Consider the following 22,800-nt stretch of genomic DNA (forward strand, 5'->3'; position numbering starts at 1 on the left):
CATCCCCAAACATCCTTTCAATTGATGGGATAAGAAAAGTGTTCCAAAATATCTACGTAAACTTGTGCATTTATTGATGATGTAATGACAGCCATCTCCCAAGTGCCTTTACCTGACATGCAGCCCCATATCATCAATGACTGTGGAAATTTAAATGTTCTCTTCAGGCAGTCATCTTTATAAATCTCATTGGAACAGCACCAAACAAAAGTTCCAGCATCATCACCTTGCCCAGTGCAGATTCGAGATTCATCACTGAATATGACTTTCATCCAGTCATCCACAGTCCACGATTGCTTTTTTCTTAGCCCATTGTAACCTTGTTTTTTCTGTTTAGGTGTTAATGATGGCTTTTCTGTATGTAAATCCCATTTCCTTTAGGCGGTTTCTTACAGTTCGGTCACAGACGTTGACTCCAGTCTCTTCCCATTCGTTCCTCATTTGTTTTGTTGTGCATTTTCAATTTTTGAGACATATTGCTTTAAGTTTTCTGTCTTGAAGCTTTGATGTCTTCCTTGGTCTACCAGTATGTTTGCCTTTAACAACCTTCCCATGTTGTTTGTATTTGGTCCAGAGTTTAGACACAGCTGACTGTGAACAACCAACATCGTTTGCAACATTGTGTGATGATTTACCCTCTTTTAAGAGTTTGATAATCCTCTCCTTTGTTTCAATTGACATCTCTCGTGTTGGAGCCATGATTCATGTCAGTCCACTTGGTGCAACAGCTCTCCAAGGTGTGATCACTCCTTTTTAGATGCAGATTAACGAGCAGATCTGATTTGATGCAGGTGTTAGTTTTGGGGATGAAAATTTACAGGGTGATTCCATAATTGAGTGAGTCCATATTTTTTTCCCTCTGCTTGGTCTAAAAAAGTAACCGTTACTGACTGCCACAATTTTTTTTTTCTTGATTTCTTATAGTGTTTCTTAAAGCCAGAAAGTTGCCATTTGAAATGACTTTAGTTTTGTGTCATGTCTGTGATCTGCTTTTTTTTTCTACAAAATTAAACAACTGAATGAACATCCTCCGAGGCCGGTGATTCCATAATTATTGCCAGGGGTTGTAGTGCACAAACTGCTCATAGACAACCGTCAGATGTGCGTCCCATCTCGATGGCACCAAGAGTGTTTGGAACTGTGCAACAAACTCGGGACAGCCGAGCAAATGGGACAAACTATATAGACTGCTCTGAGACTGCCATCCGTCTGTCTTCAGACACCACCTCAGCACTTACCAACTGTGGCCGGATGTGTCATTCTGACGGCATTCAGCTTCAGTCGGTGTACGAGGTCTATTAGAAAAGAAACCAACTGTTTTATTTTTTTAAAAAACTATATGGATTTGATTCATATGTTTTTACGTCAGCCAAGCTTGAACCTTCGTGCGCATGCGTGAGTTTTTCCACGCCTGTCGGTGACATCATTCGCCTGTGAGCACGCCTTGTGGGAGGAGTGGTCCAGCCCCCTCTTTGGAATTCTTTTGTCTGAGAAGTTGCTGAGAGACTGGCGCTGTGCTTCATCAAAATTTTTTCCAAAACTGTGAGGCACATCCGAGTGGACACCATTCGACAAATTAAGCTGGTTTTCAGTGAAAATTTTAACGGCTGATGAGAGATTTTGGATTGTTTCTATCGCTGTAAGGAATTCCCACGGAGCGGGATGTCGCGCAGCGCTCCGAGGCGACATCATCCTGTTTCAAGCTGAAAACCTCCAAATTTAAGCCTCTGTTGGCCCAGGACGTCGTGAGAGAACAGAGAACTTTCAGAAGAGGTCGGAATCAGCAGTTTATCCGGACATTCCACTGTTAAAGGAGATTTTTTTTTTAATGAAAGACGTGCGAACGGATTGGCGCGTTGGTTTGCAGCCGGCGCGGTGCGCCCGCCACAGGAAAAACACCTCCGTGTTGATAACCATTGTAAAATCCAGGCGGCTTTTGGTGGCTTTCAGTTGAGGTGAGTATCTGAGAAATTGTTTAACAGCAGGGCATGTTTCAACTTGTCCTTAAGGCTTCCAACGAGGTGTTTTTCCTGTGGCGGGCGCGCCGCGCCGGCTGCGACCCAACACACCAATCCATCCGCACGTCTTTCATTAAAAAATCTCCTTTAACAGTGGAATGTCCGGATAACTGCTGATTCCGACCTCTTCTGAAAGTTCTCTGTTCTCTCACGCGTCCTGGGTCAACAGAGGCTTAAATTTGGAGGTTTTCAGCTTGAAAACAGGATGACGACGTCGCCTCGGAGCGCTGCACGACGTCCCGCTCTGTGGGAAGTCCTTATAGCGATAGAAACAATCCAAAATCTCTCATCAGCTGTTAAAATTTTCACAGAAAACCAGCTTAATTTGTCGAATGGTGTCCACTCGGATGTGCCTCACAGTTTTGGAAAAAATTTTGATGAAGCACAGCGCCAGTCTCTCAGCAACTTCTCAGGCAAAGGAATTCCGACGAGGGGCTGGACCACTCCTCCCACAAGGCGTGCTCACAGGCGAATGACGTCAACGACAGGCGTGAAAAAACTCACGCATGCCCACGAGGGTTCAAGCTTGGCTGATGTACTCACACGTGATTCAAATCCATATGGTTTTTTAAAAAAATAATAAGGTCGGATACTTTTCTAATAGACCTCGTATGTGTGACAGGGGTTTAACAAAAATATTGGATAAAGCATTTCTGAATTGGGATGCTTTTTTTTTTAGACCAGTCCCTCTATTTCGAGAGTCCAGAAGTAATTTGACAAACTAAATTATAATTATTTGTGTTAATTTTACCGCCAGTTTTCTTCAGACAAGTTTAAATGATTTATGAACATTTGAAGTCACTGAATGTGTCTTCATTTTCATCAATCATTAGAAATACAAACAGTATTGTACTGAATTTTAAATCTGTCTCCACCCAAAACAAAAATGGTACCAAATAGCACTAAAAATTTTTTTGCTCGTGATCATGAGCGATATAGCACCAAAGAGGTTCCACTATGATTACAAGCTAGTGCTTTGGCACCATTTTTTTTGGTTTCTGTGAGAGTAGGTAGTCCTCAAACACTGAGTGAATGCTCAACAAGGGCACTTATGAGGGAAGCTGTCAAGACACTCATGACCATTCGCAAGGAGTTCTAGACTCTGGCTGTGATTGGGAGCAGTTGCATGGTGCTCTTTTGTATCATCAGTCACCAGCTTCATTGTGGAGTCAGAAAGAAGGATGTTAATTCAAGAAACCGTATCAAAGTCAAAGTTAACTTTATTATCCCAAAAGGGAAATTCAGATGGTCAAGGTGCGTATAATACAGACAACTTCAGACGAGATAGACAAACTTAAAAACAGATAAATAAATAAAAGACAGATAAATACACCCCCTCCCCCATGCCTCTCTGGCTTCTCTCCACACAGCTAAGCTGCTGCATACCACACAAACACACACACACACATAGTACTACAGTGTCAAGTCCCTGCTGAGAACTGTCTTTCATTAACAATTCTATTGCAGAGGGAACAAATGACTTGCTGAACCTGGTTGTCCTTATTTTCCTTTGTAGTAGCCTCCCCTTACCACGTGGCTTAACTGAAATCTATTATGTAAAGGGTGGGTACTGTCTGCAAGAATACTTTCAGCCTTGTGTAGTATATCTTGAAACACCCTGAGCAGCTGATGTTGATTGCACCCAATTATCCTACTAGCTGTTTTAATAATATGTTGCAATTTATCTGATCTTGTTTACGCATACTGCCAAAGACACAGACCAGACCAAAGGACAAGACACTCTGAAGTACAGACTTATAAAATAACTCTAAAATGTAGGTGTCAACACTAAACTACGCAATTTTCTTAGGAAAAACATTCTTTGTTGAAGCTTCTTCACCTTAAAAACAGCGCATTTGTCAAATCTCAACTGATCATCAATTTCAACCCCTAAATATTATAGTATTTAAGTATCAAAATTGATGCCTGAACCTCCCATGTGCCTTCTAGCAAACTGAAATTTCACATCTTTTTAAGAAAGTCATGTGTGACAACAAATTCTCCCATTCACTGTATTTTATTTATTTATTTGTTTTAAGACAGATTGCTAGTCTCAATAACTTTTCTTTACTTTTTTAACCTGCTGCAACCTTTTTTTTTTTTCTTTTTTTTGCCACAGTGGATCCACAAGGACAAAGCACCTGATGTGCATGCATTTGATGGTGGGAGGAAACCCACATAGACACTGGGAAAATAAGTAAATGGCAAAAAAAAAACAAAAAAAAACTGTGGGCTTGAACCAAGGACCTTCTTGCTAACATGCAAGCCTAGCTGACATTGCCCATGATCCATGGAAATGTGGTATGAACCTACGGAAACAAATGTTGATCCCAGTTACCTGCACAATAACCAGGGAGGGTGTGTTTATGAGAATTGTTGTTATTCAGTGAAATAATTTGACTGTTTTGAACACAGACCTAAAAACATTGCAGTTTATAATTACTTGCCTTTTTTGTCTTAACTGTCTCCTGCACAAAGGTGTCCACTGCAGTTCCAGGACACGGTGCTGTGATTGACTACAGTAAAGCAGATGCCTGGGCGGTGGGCGCCATCTCCTATGAGATCTTTGGCCAAAAGAACCCATTTTATCGTGCAGTGGGGCTGGAGAGCCGGCATTACCAGGAGGAGCAGCTTCCAGCTCTGCCTTCCAGTGTTCCAGCTGATGTCCAGTTAGTGATTCATTTGCTCCTCAGGAGAAACTCAAGCAAGGTAAGGCAATAGGTATGGAAAATATTGTCAAGCACGGTTTTCACAGTCGTTCAAGTACAACAGCAGCACTCTCAGCCTGAGCTGTCAACCAGGTCATGTAGTTTTGTTTTTCCACAATACTACAGGCATGAAAAGTTGAGCTTTGGGTCGCTGTATGCCTTAACATACAATACATAATTGCAATTTTGTGTTTCAGGTCATTGTCTACATCATAGTGATGTTGCAACAGTCACAGGGTTATCATTGAGTTTTAGAAATGTTCTGGTCCTTCTAAAATTTTATCGTGGGCCAGATCCAGACCCACGTCCACTACTTTGACACCCTGGCAAAGATGAGTTAGTGAGTCCATTCCAGCCGGCTTTTGCAACCAATAGCTTAAAAACAATAAGTGCAAGGAGAAAGTGATTAAAATTTGTTTAACTTTAATGTGCCAGCTCAATTGGAAAAAAAAACCAAGTTGGTGTGTCTGCCACCTACTGGATAAGCACCTGCATTCAACTGAGCTCCCAACTTAAGTTAGCAACTGCTGGGACCAACATGATGACCACTATGTGGCCAAACATGGGACAAAATATACAACAAAACGGGAAAGTAAAACTGGAATTAAACCATAGCTAGCATGTGTGAAGGGCATGATATAAACGGTCTCGTTGATGCTGCAACTTACTCATAGCAAACCTGAACAACTGTTTCAACATGTTTTCAGACCACTTGTGTTTTGAGGTTTTTAAACTGCTGCCACCTGCTGAATACTGGCACGTGTTGACAGTTTAAGAATGTGCCTCCATATCAGTATGCATTGCATATTTAATAGCTACAGTTAGCACAGGCTGTGCACATTTCTTTGTTCCTTAGCGGTAATTGCATGATGCTCCTCACTTTTGTGCAGCGCCCCATTGCAAGTGTGGCTGCTAATATGCTACATATTGGCCTGTGGGGACGGAAGGCCCTGGCTGACCAGGGAGAGCGCTGGCATGAGGAAGTTAGCTGACTGGCTGCTGTGCCAGTCTGCCGTAGTTCTCCTGAAAGGGTGCCGTGGGCCCAGAGGAAACACTGTGGAGGCGGAGCTTCAGAGGATCTTCTTGTCTAACCTGGAGCTGGAGGGACTGCGTACAGCAGTGGGCTTCCTTGTCTATGGGAGCGAGCAGCGTCACACCTGCATTCTTCTGCTTAGCTTCACCCTCAGAACCTGCAGTAGATTTTTGTCAGCTTTTGGATTAATATCTGTGGTGATGTAGTGATTTTGTTACGTCTAATCAGTCACTGTGTTGTAAAACACTTCTTAAATTTAATTCTGCTAAGATAGATAGATAAATACTTTATTAATCCCGATGGAAATGATGTGAAGAAGTAAACGTTTATTTTTCTTAACACATTTGGCCCAAATGTATGGTGCCGCTAGCTAATGAAGACTCTTTTTTTCAGTGTTATGTGTTTCTAGTATGTTGACCCATTATGCACATTTGTACATTATTACTCAGAAAAGCCCCAAAGTTAATTGTGTTTGCCACATCTGAGAGCACAAGACTGACAAATGTAACTGATAGCTGTTGGGAGATTATAATATTTGGATTCAAGTTTAAAAACAATAGGATTAATAACTGGTTGGGACACAAGGTATTTTTATAGTCACATGGAACACGCAGTACTTTTAAATGGATACTGTGCCCATTATCCAGTCTGGTTCCTTATAAAAATCCTTAACGACCTTCTTGTGGCATCTGATTCTGGTTTACTCACTATTCTCATCCTCCTTGGCCTGACACCATTTGTCACATCACCTTTGTCAATAGATTATCCTCCATTAAAATTACCTACACTTCATTAGCCTGGTTTAAATCTTTATCTCTCAGGTCACACTCCGTTCATTCGGCTCAAAACCTACACATCCAGCCTTGCCACTGTCACTTCAGGTGTGCCTTAGGGCTCTGTCCTTGGGCCACTTCTCTTCATCATTTACCTCCTCCCCTTTGCCAATATTTTACGCAAATACATCAACTTCTGCTGCTACTCTTAACTCTCTTGCACAGCAGCTCCAGCAAACCACCTTCCACTCCCCCATCCTCCTCCCTTACTGATTGCCTAACAAAAAATTAAATACTGGTTCTCCTCAGATTTTTCTCAATTGAACAGTGCTAAAACTACTCACTGGAACAAAACCAACTTTATCCAAAACTGACACTTTTCCTTTAGTTATTGACAACTTCTCTGTCTCCCCCTCCCACAGATTAAGAGTCTGCGTGTCATCCTCGATAGTACTCTATCTTTCCAATCCCATTTCAGTAACATCATCCAGTCTGCATACTCGACCCCATCTCATGCCAAAATTAATCTGTTGTTTTCTGATACTGTCACATTTCATAACGGGAGCACAAATTCATTTTCTGACTGCATCATGAAATGTGGGTTGATGTGGGGAGGTCTTGGGGATTATGCTTTGGGGGAAGGGAGAGGGTTAGAAATAGCAAAATTACAAAAAAAAAAACCTTACAAAAATGTGACTCATTTTGTGACAGGAGCACAAAAAAGCGTGGGATGTTGGGATGGAACATAAGCTTGATTGTTATATATATCTATATATTATATATATTATTATTATTATTACTCGCCTTTATTTGAAAAGGGACAATGTACAGAGACAGTAAGATCAGGAAACCAAAGCTGATCTGTACCAGATTGTAGCTAAATAGCTAGTTTCCATCTGCAGTCCCCATTACATAATAAAATACAGTGAAGGAATACTCAGTCAAAAATACCACACATACAGTCCGACACTGTCAGGACACACTATCTAGTGTATAGTGTGTGTGCATTAATATTATAAACAAGCTGACATGAAATTCTAATTACGGAAGGCACATAGGAGATTTAAGCCAAGATTCTACCTTCTGTTTTCTTGGAGTAGTGTATATGTTGTGTGATGGTTTGCACTTTATAGCTGTTTTGTACTTTCTCAGGTTTTATGCTGTGGTTTATGAATCTCTCATCAGCACTAATACAACCCCTGGCAATAATTATGGAATCACTGGCCTCGGAGGATGTTCATTCAGTTGTTAATTTCATAGAAAAAAAGCATATCACAGACATGACACAAAAATAAAGTCATTTCAAATGAAACTTCCTGGCTGTAGGAAACACTATAAGAAATCATGGAAAAATAATTGTGCAGTCAGTACGGTTACTTTTAGACCAAGCAGAGGGAAAAAAAAAAAATATGGACTCACTCAATTCTGAGGAATAAATTATGGAATCACCCTGTAAATTTTCATCCCCAAAACTAACACCTGCATCAAATCAGATTGCTCTTAGTCGCATCTAAAAAGGAGTGATCACACCTTGGAGAGCTGTTGCACCAAGTCGGACTGACATGAATCATGGCTCCAACACGAGAGATGTCAATTGAAACAAAGGAGAGGATTATCAAACTCTTAAAAGAGGGTAAATCATCCACAAATGTTGCAAAAGATGTTGGTTGTTCACAGTCAGCTGTGTCCTAACCTCTGGACAAATACAAACAAACATGGGAAGGTTGTTAAAGGCAAACATACTGGTAGACCAAGGAAGACATCAAAGCTTCAAGACAGAAAACTTAAAGCAATATGTCTCAAAATTGAAAATGCACAACAAAACAAATGAGGAACGAATGGGAGGAGACTCGGAGTCAACGTCTGTGACCGAACTGTAAGAAACCGCCTAAAGGAAATGGGATTTACATACAGAAAAGCTAAACAAAAGCCATCATTAACACCTAAACAGAAAAAAACAAGGTTACAATTGGGCTAAGGAAAGCAATCGTGGACTGTGGATGACTGGATGAAAGTCTATTCAGTGAGAATCTCGATCTGCACTGGGCAAGGTAATGATGCTGGAACTTTTGTTGGTGCCGTTCCAATGAGATTTATAAAGATGATTGCCTGAAGAGACATGTAATTTCCACAGTCATGATGATATGGGGCTGCATGTCAGGTAAAGGCACTGGGGAGATGGCTGTCATTACAGCATCAATAATGCACAAGTTTACGTTGTATTTTTGGACCACTTATCCATCAATTGAAAGGATGTTTGGGGATGATGAAATCATTTTCAAGATGATAATGCATCTTGCCATAGAGCAAAATCTGTGAAAACATTCCTTGCGAAAAGACACATAGGGTCAATGTCATGGCCGGCAAATAGTCCGGATTCTTAATCCAATTGAAAATCTGTGGTGGAAGTTGAAGAAGAATGGTCCATGACAAGGCTCCAACCTCCAAAGCTGATCTGGCAACAGCAATTCAGAGAACGGTTGGAGCCAGACTGATGAAGGTACTGTTGTACTAGTGATGTGTTGGAGCGTTCTTTTTGTTTTTCATGATTCCATAATTTTTTCCTCAGAATTGAGTGATTCCATATTTTTTCCCTCTGCTTGGTCTAAAAAAGTAACCGTTACTGACTGCCACAATTTTTTTTCCTGATTTCTTATAGTGTTTCTTAAAGCCGAAAGTTGCCATTTGAAATGACTTTAGTTTTGTGTCATGTCTGTGATCTGCTTTTTTCTACAAAATTAAAAACTGAATGAACATCCTCCGAGGCCAGTGATTCCATATTTTTGCCAGGGTTGTATAACTTGGTATTTTATGTTAGAAAATGAATGCCACATATTTTTCTGATGCTGTCATCTGTCAGTGAATCCTCACTTCATGTGGCGCAACACTAAGATCAGCTAAGTCTACAAATTGAGGTTTGTCTCCAGAGGTGTGTGAAATATTTTGCAAATGCATGTTTCCCCCCCTGTTGTTTCAAAATAAAGTAGTCAAGAAACTGCAAATGTCCTTTTTATTATTTTTGTTCCTCCTTCCTGTGTGTGTTAGTTTTGTTGTTCAGTAACTTTGAATGCTTTTGTTAAATAGACTTAATTTTCTTTAATGGTTCATTTGCATTTGCTCATGAAGATATTATGATTTTTTTTTTCTTTTTTTTTTACTGAGCAAAAAATAAGCTGTCAACAATTTCGAAAAGGACTAACATACAGAACAAATTTAATAAAAGCAAAAACATGCATCATTCATTTTATACAAATTTTCCAATCTAAATATAATTTAAGAATTTAAAAATGTGACATTTACCAATTCATACATTTGTAAAGTTATTTTCCTTTATGAATGTGACTTGTCAAACAAATACTAATTTTACTCCATGTGTCTTAGATTGTATTTTTTTTCACATCTTATTTTTTGAAGTTGGGTGTGTGAAGTTGGAATGTATTTTGTGAACTTTGTGTGGTTTGTTAATGTGTGTGTGTGTGTGTATATATATATATATATACACGCAACAAAAATATAAACGCAATACTATTGGTTTTGCTCCCATTTTGTATGAGATGAACTCAAAGATCTAAAACTTTTTCCACATACACAATATCACCATTTCCCTCAAATATTGTTCACAAACCAGTCTAAATCTGATAGTGAGCACTTCTCCTTTGCTGAGATAATCCATCCCACCTCACAGGTGTGCCATATCAAGATGCTGATTAGACACCATGATTAGTGCACAGGTGTGCCTTAGACTGTCCCCAATAAAAGGCCACTCTGAAAGGTGCAGTTTTATCACACAGCACAATGCCACAGATGTCGCAAGATTTGAGGGAGCATGCAATTGGCATGCTGACAGCAGGAATGTCAACCAGAGCTGTTGCTTGTGTATTGAATGTTCATTTCTCTACCATAAGCCGTCTCCAAAGGTGTTTCAGAGAATTTGGCAGTACATCCAACCAGCTTACAACCGCAGACCACGTGTAACCACACCAGCCCAGGACCTCCACATCCAGCATGTTCACCTCCAAGATCGTCTGAGACCAGCCACTCGGACAGCTGCTGAAACAATCGGTTTGCATAACCAAAGAATTTCTGCACAAACTGTCAGAAACCGTTTCTGGGAAGCTCATCTGCATGCTCGTCGTCATCAGGATCTCGACCTGACTCCAGTTCGTCGTCGTAACCGACTTGAGTGGGCAAATGCTCACATTCGCTGGCGTTTGGCACGTTGGAGAGGTGTTCTCTTCACGGATGAATCCCGGTTCACACTGTCCACGGCAGATGGCAGACAGCGTGTGTGGCGTCGTGTGGGTGAGCGGTTTTCTGATGTCAATGTTGTGGATCGAGTGGCCCATGGTGGCGGTGGGGTTATGGTATGGGCAGGCGTCTGTTATGGACGAAGAACACAGGTGCATTTTATGATGGCATTTTGAATGTACAGAGATACTGTGACGAGATCCTGAGGCCCATTGTTGTGCCGTACGTCCAAGAACATCACCTCATGTTGCAGCAGGATAATGCACGGCCCCATGTTGCAAGGATCTGTACACAATTCTTGGAAGCTGAAATGTCCCAGTTCTTGCATGGCCGGCATACTCACCGGACATGTCACCATTGAGCATGTTTGGGATGCTCTGGACCGGCGTATACGACAGCGTGTACCAGTTCCTGCCAATATCCAGCAACTTCGCACAGCCATTGAAGAGGAGTGGACCAACATTCCACAGGCCACAATTGACAACCTGATCAACTCTATGCGAAGGAGATGTGTTGCACTGCATGAGGCAAATGGTGGTCACACCAGATACTGGTATCCCCCCGCCCCAATAAAACAAAACTGCACCTTTCAGAGTGGCCTTTTATTGTAGACAGTCTAAGGCACACCTGTGCACTAATCATGGTGTCTAATCAGCATCTTGATATGGCACACCTGTGGTGGGATGGATTATCTCAGCAAAGGAGAAGTGCTCACTGTCACAGATTTAGACTGGTTTGTGAACAATATTTGAGGGAAATGGTGATAGTGTGTATGTGGAAAAAGTTTTAGATCTTTGAGTTCATCTCATACAAAATGGGAGCAAAACCAAAAGTGTTGCGTTTATTTTTGTTTTTGTTATATATATATATATATATATATGCCTGTAAAAGATGTTGGTGTTTGATTTGTACATTGTTTTTAATGCTGCATTGACTGCAATTAAATAATTAAAAAATAATTAGTATATATTAAGACTACTACTATGATGCTATCAAAATAGTAGAAAAAAATTGACTTTTATTTTTTTAACGATTTAACTATTTTGCCTTGTAGCTACAACGTTTCACCGGTAGGTGGTGGTGCAGACCTACGCACCACGCTTCCAGCGTGTGGGCGCGGTCTGGCAGTACCACCGTCCCCTCTGGTGGTCGTTTTTGGTCGGTGAAAACATCGCCGAACTCGGTACAAATACATATCATTTGGACACTTTTCAAAGGGGTCAGACTAATAAAGTCAGCGTAACGTACAGTGGTTTAATATCAGGTTAGTCTGGTGTATAATCTCATCGTTGCAGGAATGACAGCTGTCAGCTGGCTGACAGACGCAAGTTAGAGACAAAACCAAACCTGATGCCGAACCATCGCTTCGCCGATGTGACGTGTAGCTCCCCCACCGCGTACCCACGTGACCGCGTCTAAAGTTCCTCCGCTAACATGTTTTTCTCGGGAGAAGTCTCGTTTTAAGTCGTCGCGCCGTTATTTCGCGCTTTTATGGCGTTTATCATGCGGAGTTTTTGGCTCGCAGGTCTGCGCCTGCCCTCCTCACACCGGGACCGAATCCGAGCGGAACCAGCTCCAGAATGTGTTCGGGGAAAGTCTACAACGTTCCTCCCAGCGCGGAGTTTGTGGCCCGTGTAACAGGCATCAACACTATGGCTAAACTCCCGCACCAGGACACGGCAGACGGGCTCGATGCAGCCTTCATCGGCGTCCCGGTAGATTTCGGGACCTCCAACCGCCCCGGAGCAAGGTGCAGCGGAGAGGTGCCCACGGGCTACCCCTGGCACGTGGGGTGACGTAACACTGCTATTATTGCCCTTATGTGGAATTAACAGTTGCACATTTGTTTTTTAGAACAAAAAAAAAAAAAAAACTTTTGCACACATTAAAACACATTTTAAGATCGTATATTTTATTTTGCAGTAAAATATATATTATATATATATATATATATATATATATATATATATATATGGTTAAATGGCCATCTCAGTCCCTGATATTATTGAAAATCTGTGGTGTGATTTTTAGCAGGCTGTCCATGCTCGGAAACCAACAAACCTGATAATGGCGTTGAAATGAAATAATTAAAACGTTCTAAGGTGCCTGTACCTTTGCAGCACATGACTGTTTTTGATCCTCTTGTGTAGGTTTCAAGTTTATATTATACCTTTTAAATTGAAACCACAACTTTAACAGGCATTATCTCCAATACTACAGGTTTGGTCCTCGGCAGATCAGACAAGAATCTGCTATGCTGAGGGCTTACAACAGCGGCACCAAGGCAGCGCCGTACGAGTCTGTGATGGTGGCTGACATTGGGGACGTCAATGTGAACATGTATGATCTGAAGGACACCTGCAAACGCATCAGAGAGGCCTACAGAAATATTGTGGCTACCGGTTGCATCCCTCTAACTATGGTGAGCGTGACTAGAAATATGTAGAAACATAACAGGAGCAATTAAATGTTTTATGAAGTACAAAGAGTAAGAAAGTTTCAGCTGTCACATGCAAACAGTCTTCATTCTCACCAGGAAGGTTATTCCAGAGAAAAGTAGCAAAAATAAAATAAGGTTCTGCAACCTGCTGACTTCTTTTTCACCTTCAGGACACAAAGTAGCTGCAAGTTACCTCAGTAAATGTCATCTAACAATAAAAATATGCTTTGTTGTGTATAACTACAGAATGTTCAGATAAATTCTAGAATACACTGCGCAGTGTGAGTCAGCAGTCAGTTCATAGTCCGTAATTGATTGTAAGTGAAAACTACACTCAACAAAAATATAAACGCAACACTTTTGGTTTTGCTCCCATTTTGTATGAGATGAACTCAAAGATCTGAAACTTTTTCCACATACACAATGTCACCATTTCCCTCAAATATTGTTCACAAACCAGTCTAAATCTGTGATAGTGAGCACTTCTACTTTGCTGAGATAATCCATCCCACCTCACAGGTGTGCCATACCAAGATGCTGATTAGACACCATGATTAGTGCACAGGTGTGCCTTAGACTGTCCACAATAAAAGGCCACTCTGAAAGGTGCAATTTTATCACACAGCACAAGGCCACAGATGTCGCAAGATTTGAGGGAGCATGCAATTGGCATGCTGACAGCAGGAATGTCAATCAGAGCTGTTGCTCGTGTATTGAATGTTCATTTCTCTACCATAAGGTCTCCAAAGGCGTTTCAGAGAATTTGGCAGTCCATCCAACCAGCCTCACAACCGCAGACCACGTGTAACCACACCAGCCCAGGACCTCCACATCCAGCATGTTCACCTCCAAGATCATCTGAGACCAGCCACTCGGACAGCTGCTGAAACAATCGTTTTGCATAACCAAAGAATTTCTGCACAAACTGTCAGAAACCGTCTCAGGGAAGCTCATCTGCATGCTCGTCGTCCTCATCGGGGTCTCGACCTGACTCCAGTTCGTCGTCGTAACCGACTTGAGTGGGCAAATGCTCACATGCGCTGGTGTTTGGCACGTTGGAGAGGTGTTCTCTTCACGGATGAATCCCGGTTCACACTGTCCAGGGCAGGTGGCAGACAGCGTGTGTGGCGTCGTGGGGTGAGCGGTTTTCTGATGTCAATGTTGTGGATCGAGTGGCCCATGGTGGCGGTGGGGTTATGGTATGGGCAGGCGTCTGTTATGGACGAAGAACACAGGTGCATTTTATTGATGGCATTTTGAATGCACAGAGATCCTGAGGCCCATTGTTGTGCCATACATCCAAGAACATCATGTTGCAGCAGGATAATGCACGGCCCCATGTTGCAAGGATCTGTACACAATTCTTGGAAGCTGAAAATGTCCCAGTTCTTGCATGGCCGGCATACTCACCGGACATGTCACCCATTGAGCATGTTTGGGATGCTCTGGACCGCCGTATACGACAGCGTGTACCAGTTCCTGCCAGTATCCAGCAACTTCGCACAGCCATTGAAGAGGAGTGGACCAACATTCCACAGGCCACAACTGACAACATGATCAACTCTATGCGAAGGAGATGTGTTGCACTGCATGAGGTGGTCACACCAGATACTGACTGGTATCCCCCCACCCAATAAAACAAAACTGCACCTTTCAGAGTGGCCTTTTATTGTGGGCAGTCTAAGGCACACCTGTGCACTAATCATGGCGTCTAATCAGCATCTTGGTATGGCACACCTGTGAGGTGGGATGGATTATCTCAGCAAAGAAGTGCTCACTATCACAGATTTAGACTGGTTTGTGAACAATATTTGAGGGAAATGGTGATATTGTGTATGTGGAAAAAGTTTTAGATCTTTGCGTTCACCTCATACAAAATGGGAGCAAAACCAAAAGTGTTGCGTTTATATTTTTGTTGAGTGTATTTGGTTGCCAGGCTGTCAGGTCATCACTTAGAAATGAAGGCCCTGTCACACCTTGATGATTTAGCCAGCGTATGCCAACCATATTAAAAAAAACACTGGCATAGGTCCAATAAGTTACGGGTAAGTTTTTTTTATTTTTTTTATTTATAAATTAAGAGCAAGTTAAAACACGGTGAAGCTCGCTGATGTACGAGGTCTGTCCGTAAAGTATAGGTCCTTTTTATTTTTTTCAAAAACTATATGGATTTCATTCATATGTTTTTACGTCAGACATGCTTGAACCCTCGTGCGCATGCGTGAATTTTTCCACGCCTGTCGGTGACGTCATTCGCCTGTGATCACTCCTTGTGGGAGGAGTCGTCCAGCCCCTCGTCGGAATTCCTTTGTCTGAGAAGTTGCTGAGAGACTGGCGCTTTGTTTGATCAAAATTTTTTCTAAACCTGTGAGACACATCGAAGTGGACACGGTTCGAAAAATTAAGCTGGTCTTCAGTGAAAATTTTAACAACTGATGAGAGATTTTGAGGTGATTCTGTCGCTTTAAGGACTTTTTACGGTGCGAGACGTCGCGCAGCGCTCTCAGGCAGCGTCATCAGCCTGTTTCAAGCTTAAAACCTCCACATTTCAGGCTCTGTTGATCCAGGACGTCGTGAGAGAACAGAGAAGTTTCAGAAGAAGTCGGTTTCAGCATTTTATCCGGATATTCCACTGTTAAAGGAGATTTTTTTAATGAAAGACGTGCGGGCGGATTGCAGCGTCGGCTCGCAGCCGCCGCGACGCTCCGCCACAGGAAAAACACCTCTGTTGGAAGCCTTGAGGACAAGTTGGAACATCTCCAGCTGATAAACAATTTCTCATATACTCACTCCACTGAAAGCCATCAAAAGCCAACTGGATTTTAACAAATGGTTATCAACACGGAGGTGTTTTTCCTGTGCCGCCGCGCTGCGTCGGGACGCAGCCGACGCGCGGACCCGTCCGCACGTCTTTCATTAAAAAAATCTCCTTTAACAGTGGAATATCCGGATAAAATGCTGAAACCGACTTCTTCTGAAACGTCTCTGTTCTCTCACGACGTCCTGGATCAATAGAGCCTGAAATGTGGAGGTTTTAAGCTTGAAACAGGCTGATGACGGCGCCTGAGAGCGCAGCGCGACGTCTCGCACCGTGGGAAGTCCTTAAAGCAACAGTATCACCTCAAAATCTCTCATCAGCTGTTAAAATTTTCACTGAAAACCAGCTTAATTTTTCGAACCGTGTCCACTTCGATGTGTCTCACAGGTTTAGAAAAAATTTTGATCAAACAAAGCGCCAGTCTCTCAGCAACTTCTCAGACAAAGGAATTCCGACGAGGGGCTGGACGACTCCTCCCACAAGGAGTGCTCACAGGCGAATGACGTCACCGACAGGCATGGAAAAACTCACGCATGCGCACGAGGGTTCAAGCATATCTGACGTAAAAACATATGAATGAAATCCATATAGTTTTTGAAAAAAATAAATAGGACCTATACTTTACGGACAGCCCTCGTACGTCCTAATATGCTGAGCTCCTCAAAAATTATGGGCATGCTGAAAATTTTCAACGCATGTCAGCGTGTGACTCATACGCCCTGCACATGCGGGGCATAAGTTGTAGGTAAGTTATGTCATTGTTGGAACACGTTTCTTGTAATTTACTCAAGTCTAACTACGTCCATTAATGCTGGTCACTGATTGGCTGAAAGCTGCAAGTCTTCATGCGGACAGACTGTTTTATTCACACACAGAGTAAATCTGACCTGTTCATTTCAGTCCAATTAACCATCACAGACGGACATGAATCCACATAAAGCTCCTGTTTTTGAAAATGACATCTGAAAATACTTTAGTTCGTGGCTGGAAACACAGCGCTTTAAAACAAGTCCCTCTGTGGTTTTTCTGCTGTAGGTGCGTTTCTCATGCCAGTGTTGAGCTTTGATCACACAGAAGCGCTGTAATGATTTAAACTTTTAAAGCATCGTCACTGTGGTGTGATCATCAGACGACCTGATCAATCAGAGTGATCACACCTGATTAATGCGCTGTAACTCTTTAAGTCACTTTATTTGAAATGGGACAATGCATATTAATGCATGTAAACATGCCAGATTGTAGCAGGATGCTAATTTCCATCCATAGTCCCAGTAACATAGAAACAGACTAAGAACACACAACATACCAAAACAAATCAATCAACAATCAACATCAATCAGCATCATGCTGTGGTGTGATCATCAGACGACCTGCTCAATCAGAGTGATCACACCTGATTAACGCGCTGTAACTCTTTAAAGCGTCGTTGCTGTGGTGTGATCATCAGATGACCTGATCAATCAGAGTGATCACACTTTATTAATGCGCTGTAACGCTTTAAAGCGTCGTTGCTGTGGTGTGATCATCAGACGACCTGATCAATCAGAGTGATCACATTTGATTAATGCGCTGTAATGCTTTAAAGTGTCGTCGCTGTCTGTATGATCATCAGATGACCTGATTGATCAGGTGTGGTCATGCCTGATTAATGCGCTGTTTAAATATTTAAAGCGCCGTCGCTGTTGGTGATCACCACACCGACAGCTCACCGGATCACACAGCACTTCATTCAGATCGCAGTCGACTGGCGCTTTAAAAGTTTAAATCATCACAGCGTTTCATTATTTAGGTCTGTGATGACCTGATCAGGTCTGATCAGTAGACCTGAAAGCAGCCGCTCGGCGCTTTAAACATTTAAAGAGTCACAGCACTCCATTCATTCACAGCAGCGTTTACCACAGCTAGTTGACTTATCAGCATTCTGTACACAATGACAATGGTCCACCAAGATAAAAAATAAAATAATGTTAAATTACTCTGTTTTTGACCGGCACCACACTGTGCAGTACTGACCCGAACCACTGGGTGGAAGATCATCAAGGTGTAACAGGGCCTTTACAGACATTTCCTTCTTTTTGCAGAGACCATAAATAATTGGACAGTTGGCTAATAAGCAGTGTTATGGCTGGGTGTGGCCTGTTCCCTTGTTATTCCACAGCAAATTAAGCAGATAAAAGGTCTTCAGTATGTTGAATGCTCATTTGGTTGCTGTTCATCAGAAATCAGTCTGAAGTCCAAAGAGCTGTTCATGCAAGTGAAAGAGGCCATAATTAGGCTAGTAACCCTAAATGAACTTATCATACATCTGTATGATAAGTTCATATGGCACGTTTTTTAAAAGAAGGAATGTACTGGTCAGCTAAACAATGCCAGAAGGTCTGAAACAATACAGAAGTCAAATAAAACGGATGACAGAATTGTGTCCACAGTGATGAACAAGTCCTTCACAACATCTAGAACAGTGATTTTCAACCTTTTTGAGCCGCGGCACCGTTTTTATTTTTACAAAATCCTGCGGCACACCACCAACCAAAATAATATTATAATTCTATTACCTCTGGTTTTGCACAGAACCCAATTATCGCAATAGAAAATCGATACAAAAACCGCATTTCGAAAATCCTCAAGCATTTTGCGCTCTGATCTCAAGTGGTTTTTTTTTTAGACATGTCAACAGTTTTATTCACAATAATCTGCCACTCTAATATTCACGGAGCGCAGAGGCTGCCTTCAGCGAACCCAGTTGTGAGCGAAACCCAAGTCTGACCACGGTGACATCAACGGAGGTCAGGCCGCCTTCCCCGCACACCTCCACAGCCAACGCAGTTTCTCCTTCCGCAGAGGAGCCATGCTCCGTGAGCAGCTGAGATTCACGCTGTAGTCAGCAACCTGTAACCATGGAGACGCACAACGCTATGTGCGCAAGTATGTCTATTATACTATAGTACAGTGCTTTGCTGCCATCTACTGGAATAAAAGAGCATTACATCATCTGCCACACTATTACAGCACATACACCGATAATGGTGATATTTGATAACTGCCCATGGCACCCCTGACGATCGATCGCGGCACCCCGGTTGAGAATCACTGATCTAGAACACTCTGGAGTATGTAGACATGTCCCTCAAAGTCTGTACTCAAGAGACGCCATCATGAATGTAACTATAGGGGCTTAACCACAACGTCCAAAGTACTGAAGAACACTCAAGAACAGGAGCCCAAGATTACAATTTACCAGGAAACATCTTTAAAAAAAAAAAAAACAGCCTGTCAAGTTCTGGAAAAAAAAACTCTTTAGACAGAAGAAACCAAGATGAACTTGGACCAGAAGATTGGGTATTTACTCAATACATACAGCTAAACCAAACCAACCTAAGACACTCTGAAAGCAAAGAAATGGAATATTAAAATCATACACCCGGTTACGCAAAGTTACCACATACCTAACAATTAATAACTTTACGGATTCCAACATCTTAAAGTAAGGGGGAGTAATGATAGAGACCAACACTGTTTTTTGTATCAGGCTGTAAGCATGTTTAGTTCTTCTCTAAGGTGCACATTTTAACATGGGTTTCTATGGAACTTTGCTCCTTTCTGAAGGAACTTCAACTTTTTCTTGTTCCAATGTCCCTTGTTTTGAATGGCCAGAGCTTAGCGCTTGATTAAAATAGAAATGGGTTTGAGGAAGTAAACCGCCAACTGGTTTTCCAAATACTGACATACCCAAATGTAGATCAAGGATGAGAAAGTCACAAATGTTTGATGCTTGCAGGTGGCGACCACACAATTGCGTATCCAATTCTTCAAGCTGTGGCTGAAAAGTAAGTAGACACCAGCGGTACTGTTGTTTCCATAGTGAGCATTGAACTCATTTTTATTTTAAACAGCAACCCTGTGGTGAGATTAGCTACAAATGAGGGCGACGAGCAGTTGGCTTTTATCGCTTGAAGGGCATTCCCGGGGCATGGCCAATTTATGGTTACTTTGTGTTGAAGTGCACAGTATTTAATGATAGATTCAAGGGCGTAGGTTTGGTCTCAGCTTTGGTAGGGACAATACCACCCCCTCCCCCGGTCCCCCTGCCCACCACCACCCCCTAACCCACTCATACCATTAGATGCACAAGTACAGCATAATACATAACACATGACGACATAATGCTGAATAATTTAACACTTTATTTACAATATTAAGTGTGTAGGTAAACAAATAAATAGCTTAAATAACAAAATTGCACCCAAAATCACAAATCTATTCTATAGGCTTACACCTGAGAGAACAAGACAACAAAAAAAAAAATACTTGTGGAGCTAACAAAAAAAAAAAAAAGTTTTTGCAACCAAGATGTATAATCTATTCTCTTCATCAATAATGCAGTTGTAGATATCTGGCAACCTAATTTGCCAAAAAAAAAGGGATTTCCAATGATATATATGGTGTATTACGGTAAACGTAAGCCTGTGATGTCATAACAGAGGAAAAACACGGAAGTTTCACACTAGTGCGCCGCTGATTCTCATTACCGTAAGTTCTCATGTAAGCCCTCATTCTGAAAAATTTCAACACTGACAGCAAGCCAAGAACCCGTGCTTCCAACAGTATGCTATATGTTGCATATATTACGGTAAAATGCGTTCGGTGACTTTTGAAACGAGGGAAAAGTATGAAAAAGAGCGCAAAAGTGACAGAAAAGTACAGAGACAGACAGCAAACATAAATGTAGTAATTTTTGAGGAAAAGGCAGGGTGTTAGTGTCATTTGTGAATGTGTGTGTGCGTGTTTGTGTGGGTGTGCAGTTTATTTTAAGTGTGGGCACAGCATTGTTGGCAAGCCCCCCCCGCCCTTCTTGTTTTTCTGCACCGGAGCCACCCATCCTCTGCGCTCCGGGACCTCCCACTTTAAAATTAAGCACTGCCTGCCACCACGAGATGCGCTTTGTTTACGTCCATGTGAGAAGAACGTGAGCCAATGAAATTGAACATGGGTAACCCTGTCACTCTGGCACGTCGAAAACACAAAACGTGACGACTAAAATTATAGTATCGAGTTCGCAAAAAAATAGTGAATGATTTTGTTATATAAAAAAATGCTAAATATTGGTAGGGACTATTTTGCCATCCCAAAATATTGGTTGTGACTTGTCCCTATGGTCCATATGCAAACCTACGCCCCTGGATAGATTATAAAGGACGAAGAAACCCGATACTGTTTTTCCTCCATCCTTGACTGCTTAACAGACCCCAAAGCTCACTTGTTTCAAGAACTCAAATAAAACAACCAATTTTTGAATGCACTTAATTAGCACACAGACAACAGCGGTCAAGAAAAACTCCCTCTGAGGAAGAAACCTCAATCAGACCAGACTCAAAGGGGTGACCCTCTGCTTGGGCCATGCTACAGATACAAATTACAGAACAATTCACAAAACGAATGTACAGGAAAAGCTGTTGGTGCACAGGACAGGAGGGTCTCCAGCACAAATACCACACCCATCTCTGGATGGAGCTGCACCTTAAACAGAGAGAAAAAAAACAGAATCAGGCATCAGAAAGACAAAAATACTGTATAATTTGTCAGCATTAAACAACAAGAAAAACAGGATATACTAAGGTGATTTCCAGCCACTAGCTCTAAGCTTCACTAAAGGCCCAGAATTTAGGTAATGTTGAGGCCGCGGCATGCTCCGTTTCCTAATAAAATGATTTAAGAGTAAAAAGCGTAGAACTATACTATGCCAGCTAGCCATACGAAAGGGAAAATAAGTGCGTCTTAAGTCTGGACTTGACAGTCAGTATTTGCATAAAATAGATTTCTCTCATGTTTTGGCCCCGTCTAGCTGGCGGCTTTGTGACCGTTGCCTGTTGCTGCAAAACACAGTCTCTATTTTGCTATTTACACGGCAAGACAATCTGAGTGCAAATGAGGTGCAGCGTAAAAATGGGGTTGATTTTGTCAGTTAATCACGTGTGCATATTGGATTAACATGAATAAACCATGACATAAACCAATCACATGTCATCCCTTTTAAGGGCTGCAGTGCGCTGGAACCTGGTGTACTGATATTTAGACAGTTAAATGTGTGCAGAGTGCATCACGATCAGTGAGAACATCCTGTTCTGGCAGTAAACTACATTTGACTTCAGGAAATGTTTTTGGTGGTCTAGGGTGTAATCAGTGTCACCTGTCCACACCTAATTTCAAGACCATCACACCTATGGATGCACAAAGGAGCACAAGCAAATGATATTTAAAAAAATGCACCTGCTGGGTGTGACAACTGCAGATGTTGAAAGTGAGTAATAACACAAACTGATGGCAAGCATTCTAACAAAGACATTAATTTTTTATAAGTTGCTCAATATTTGATTACATCACTAAATTGCATGATATTGTTTTATCATGATTAACAAAATGCTGATTTTCTGTGAACAAAATAAATGGCTGGACACATTTACAAAAAACCCAAAACAACACCGTTAAGAGTAATGATGTCATTGATGATGCTCATATTTGTCAGGCATGGTCCAGTGGGTCTGGTCCATGTGGATGCTCATGCTGACACCAGCGATGTAGTCCTGGGAGAGAAGATTACTCACGGGACTCCATTCAGACGTTGTGTGGAGGAAGGCTTGCTGGACTGCAAGAGAGTGGTCCAGATTGGTCTTCGTGGTACCGGATACTCTGCAGATTCGTTGAGTGGACCGGGCTCAGGTACGCTGCCAGAATAGTTGAAACTGTGCCTTAAGATACACTACA

General features: G+C 41.9%; 1 protein-coding gene across 1 annotated transcript in view; it reads left to right on the plus strand.

Moving 5' to 3' along the window:
* pink1 (PTEN induced kinase 1) overlaps positions 1-22,800 on the plus strand; it is a 45,593-nt gene that overhangs the window by 12,724 nt on the left and 10,069 nt on the right. Inside the window, exon 7 of the mRNA XM_034173080.1 lies at positions 4,497-4,727. Coding sequence (XP_034028971.1) covers positions 4,497-4,727 — 231 coding nt within the window. The remainder of the gene's footprint in view (positions 1-4,496; positions 4,728-22,800) is intronic.

This window comes from Thalassophryne amazonica, chromosome 6 (assembly GCF_902500255.1).
Source record: "Thalassophryne amazonica chromosome 6, fThaAma1.1, whole genome shotgun sequence".
Lineage (NCBI taxonomy): Eukaryota > Metazoa > Chordata > Actinopteri > Batrachoidiformes > Batrachoididae > Thalassophryne > Thalassophryne amazonica.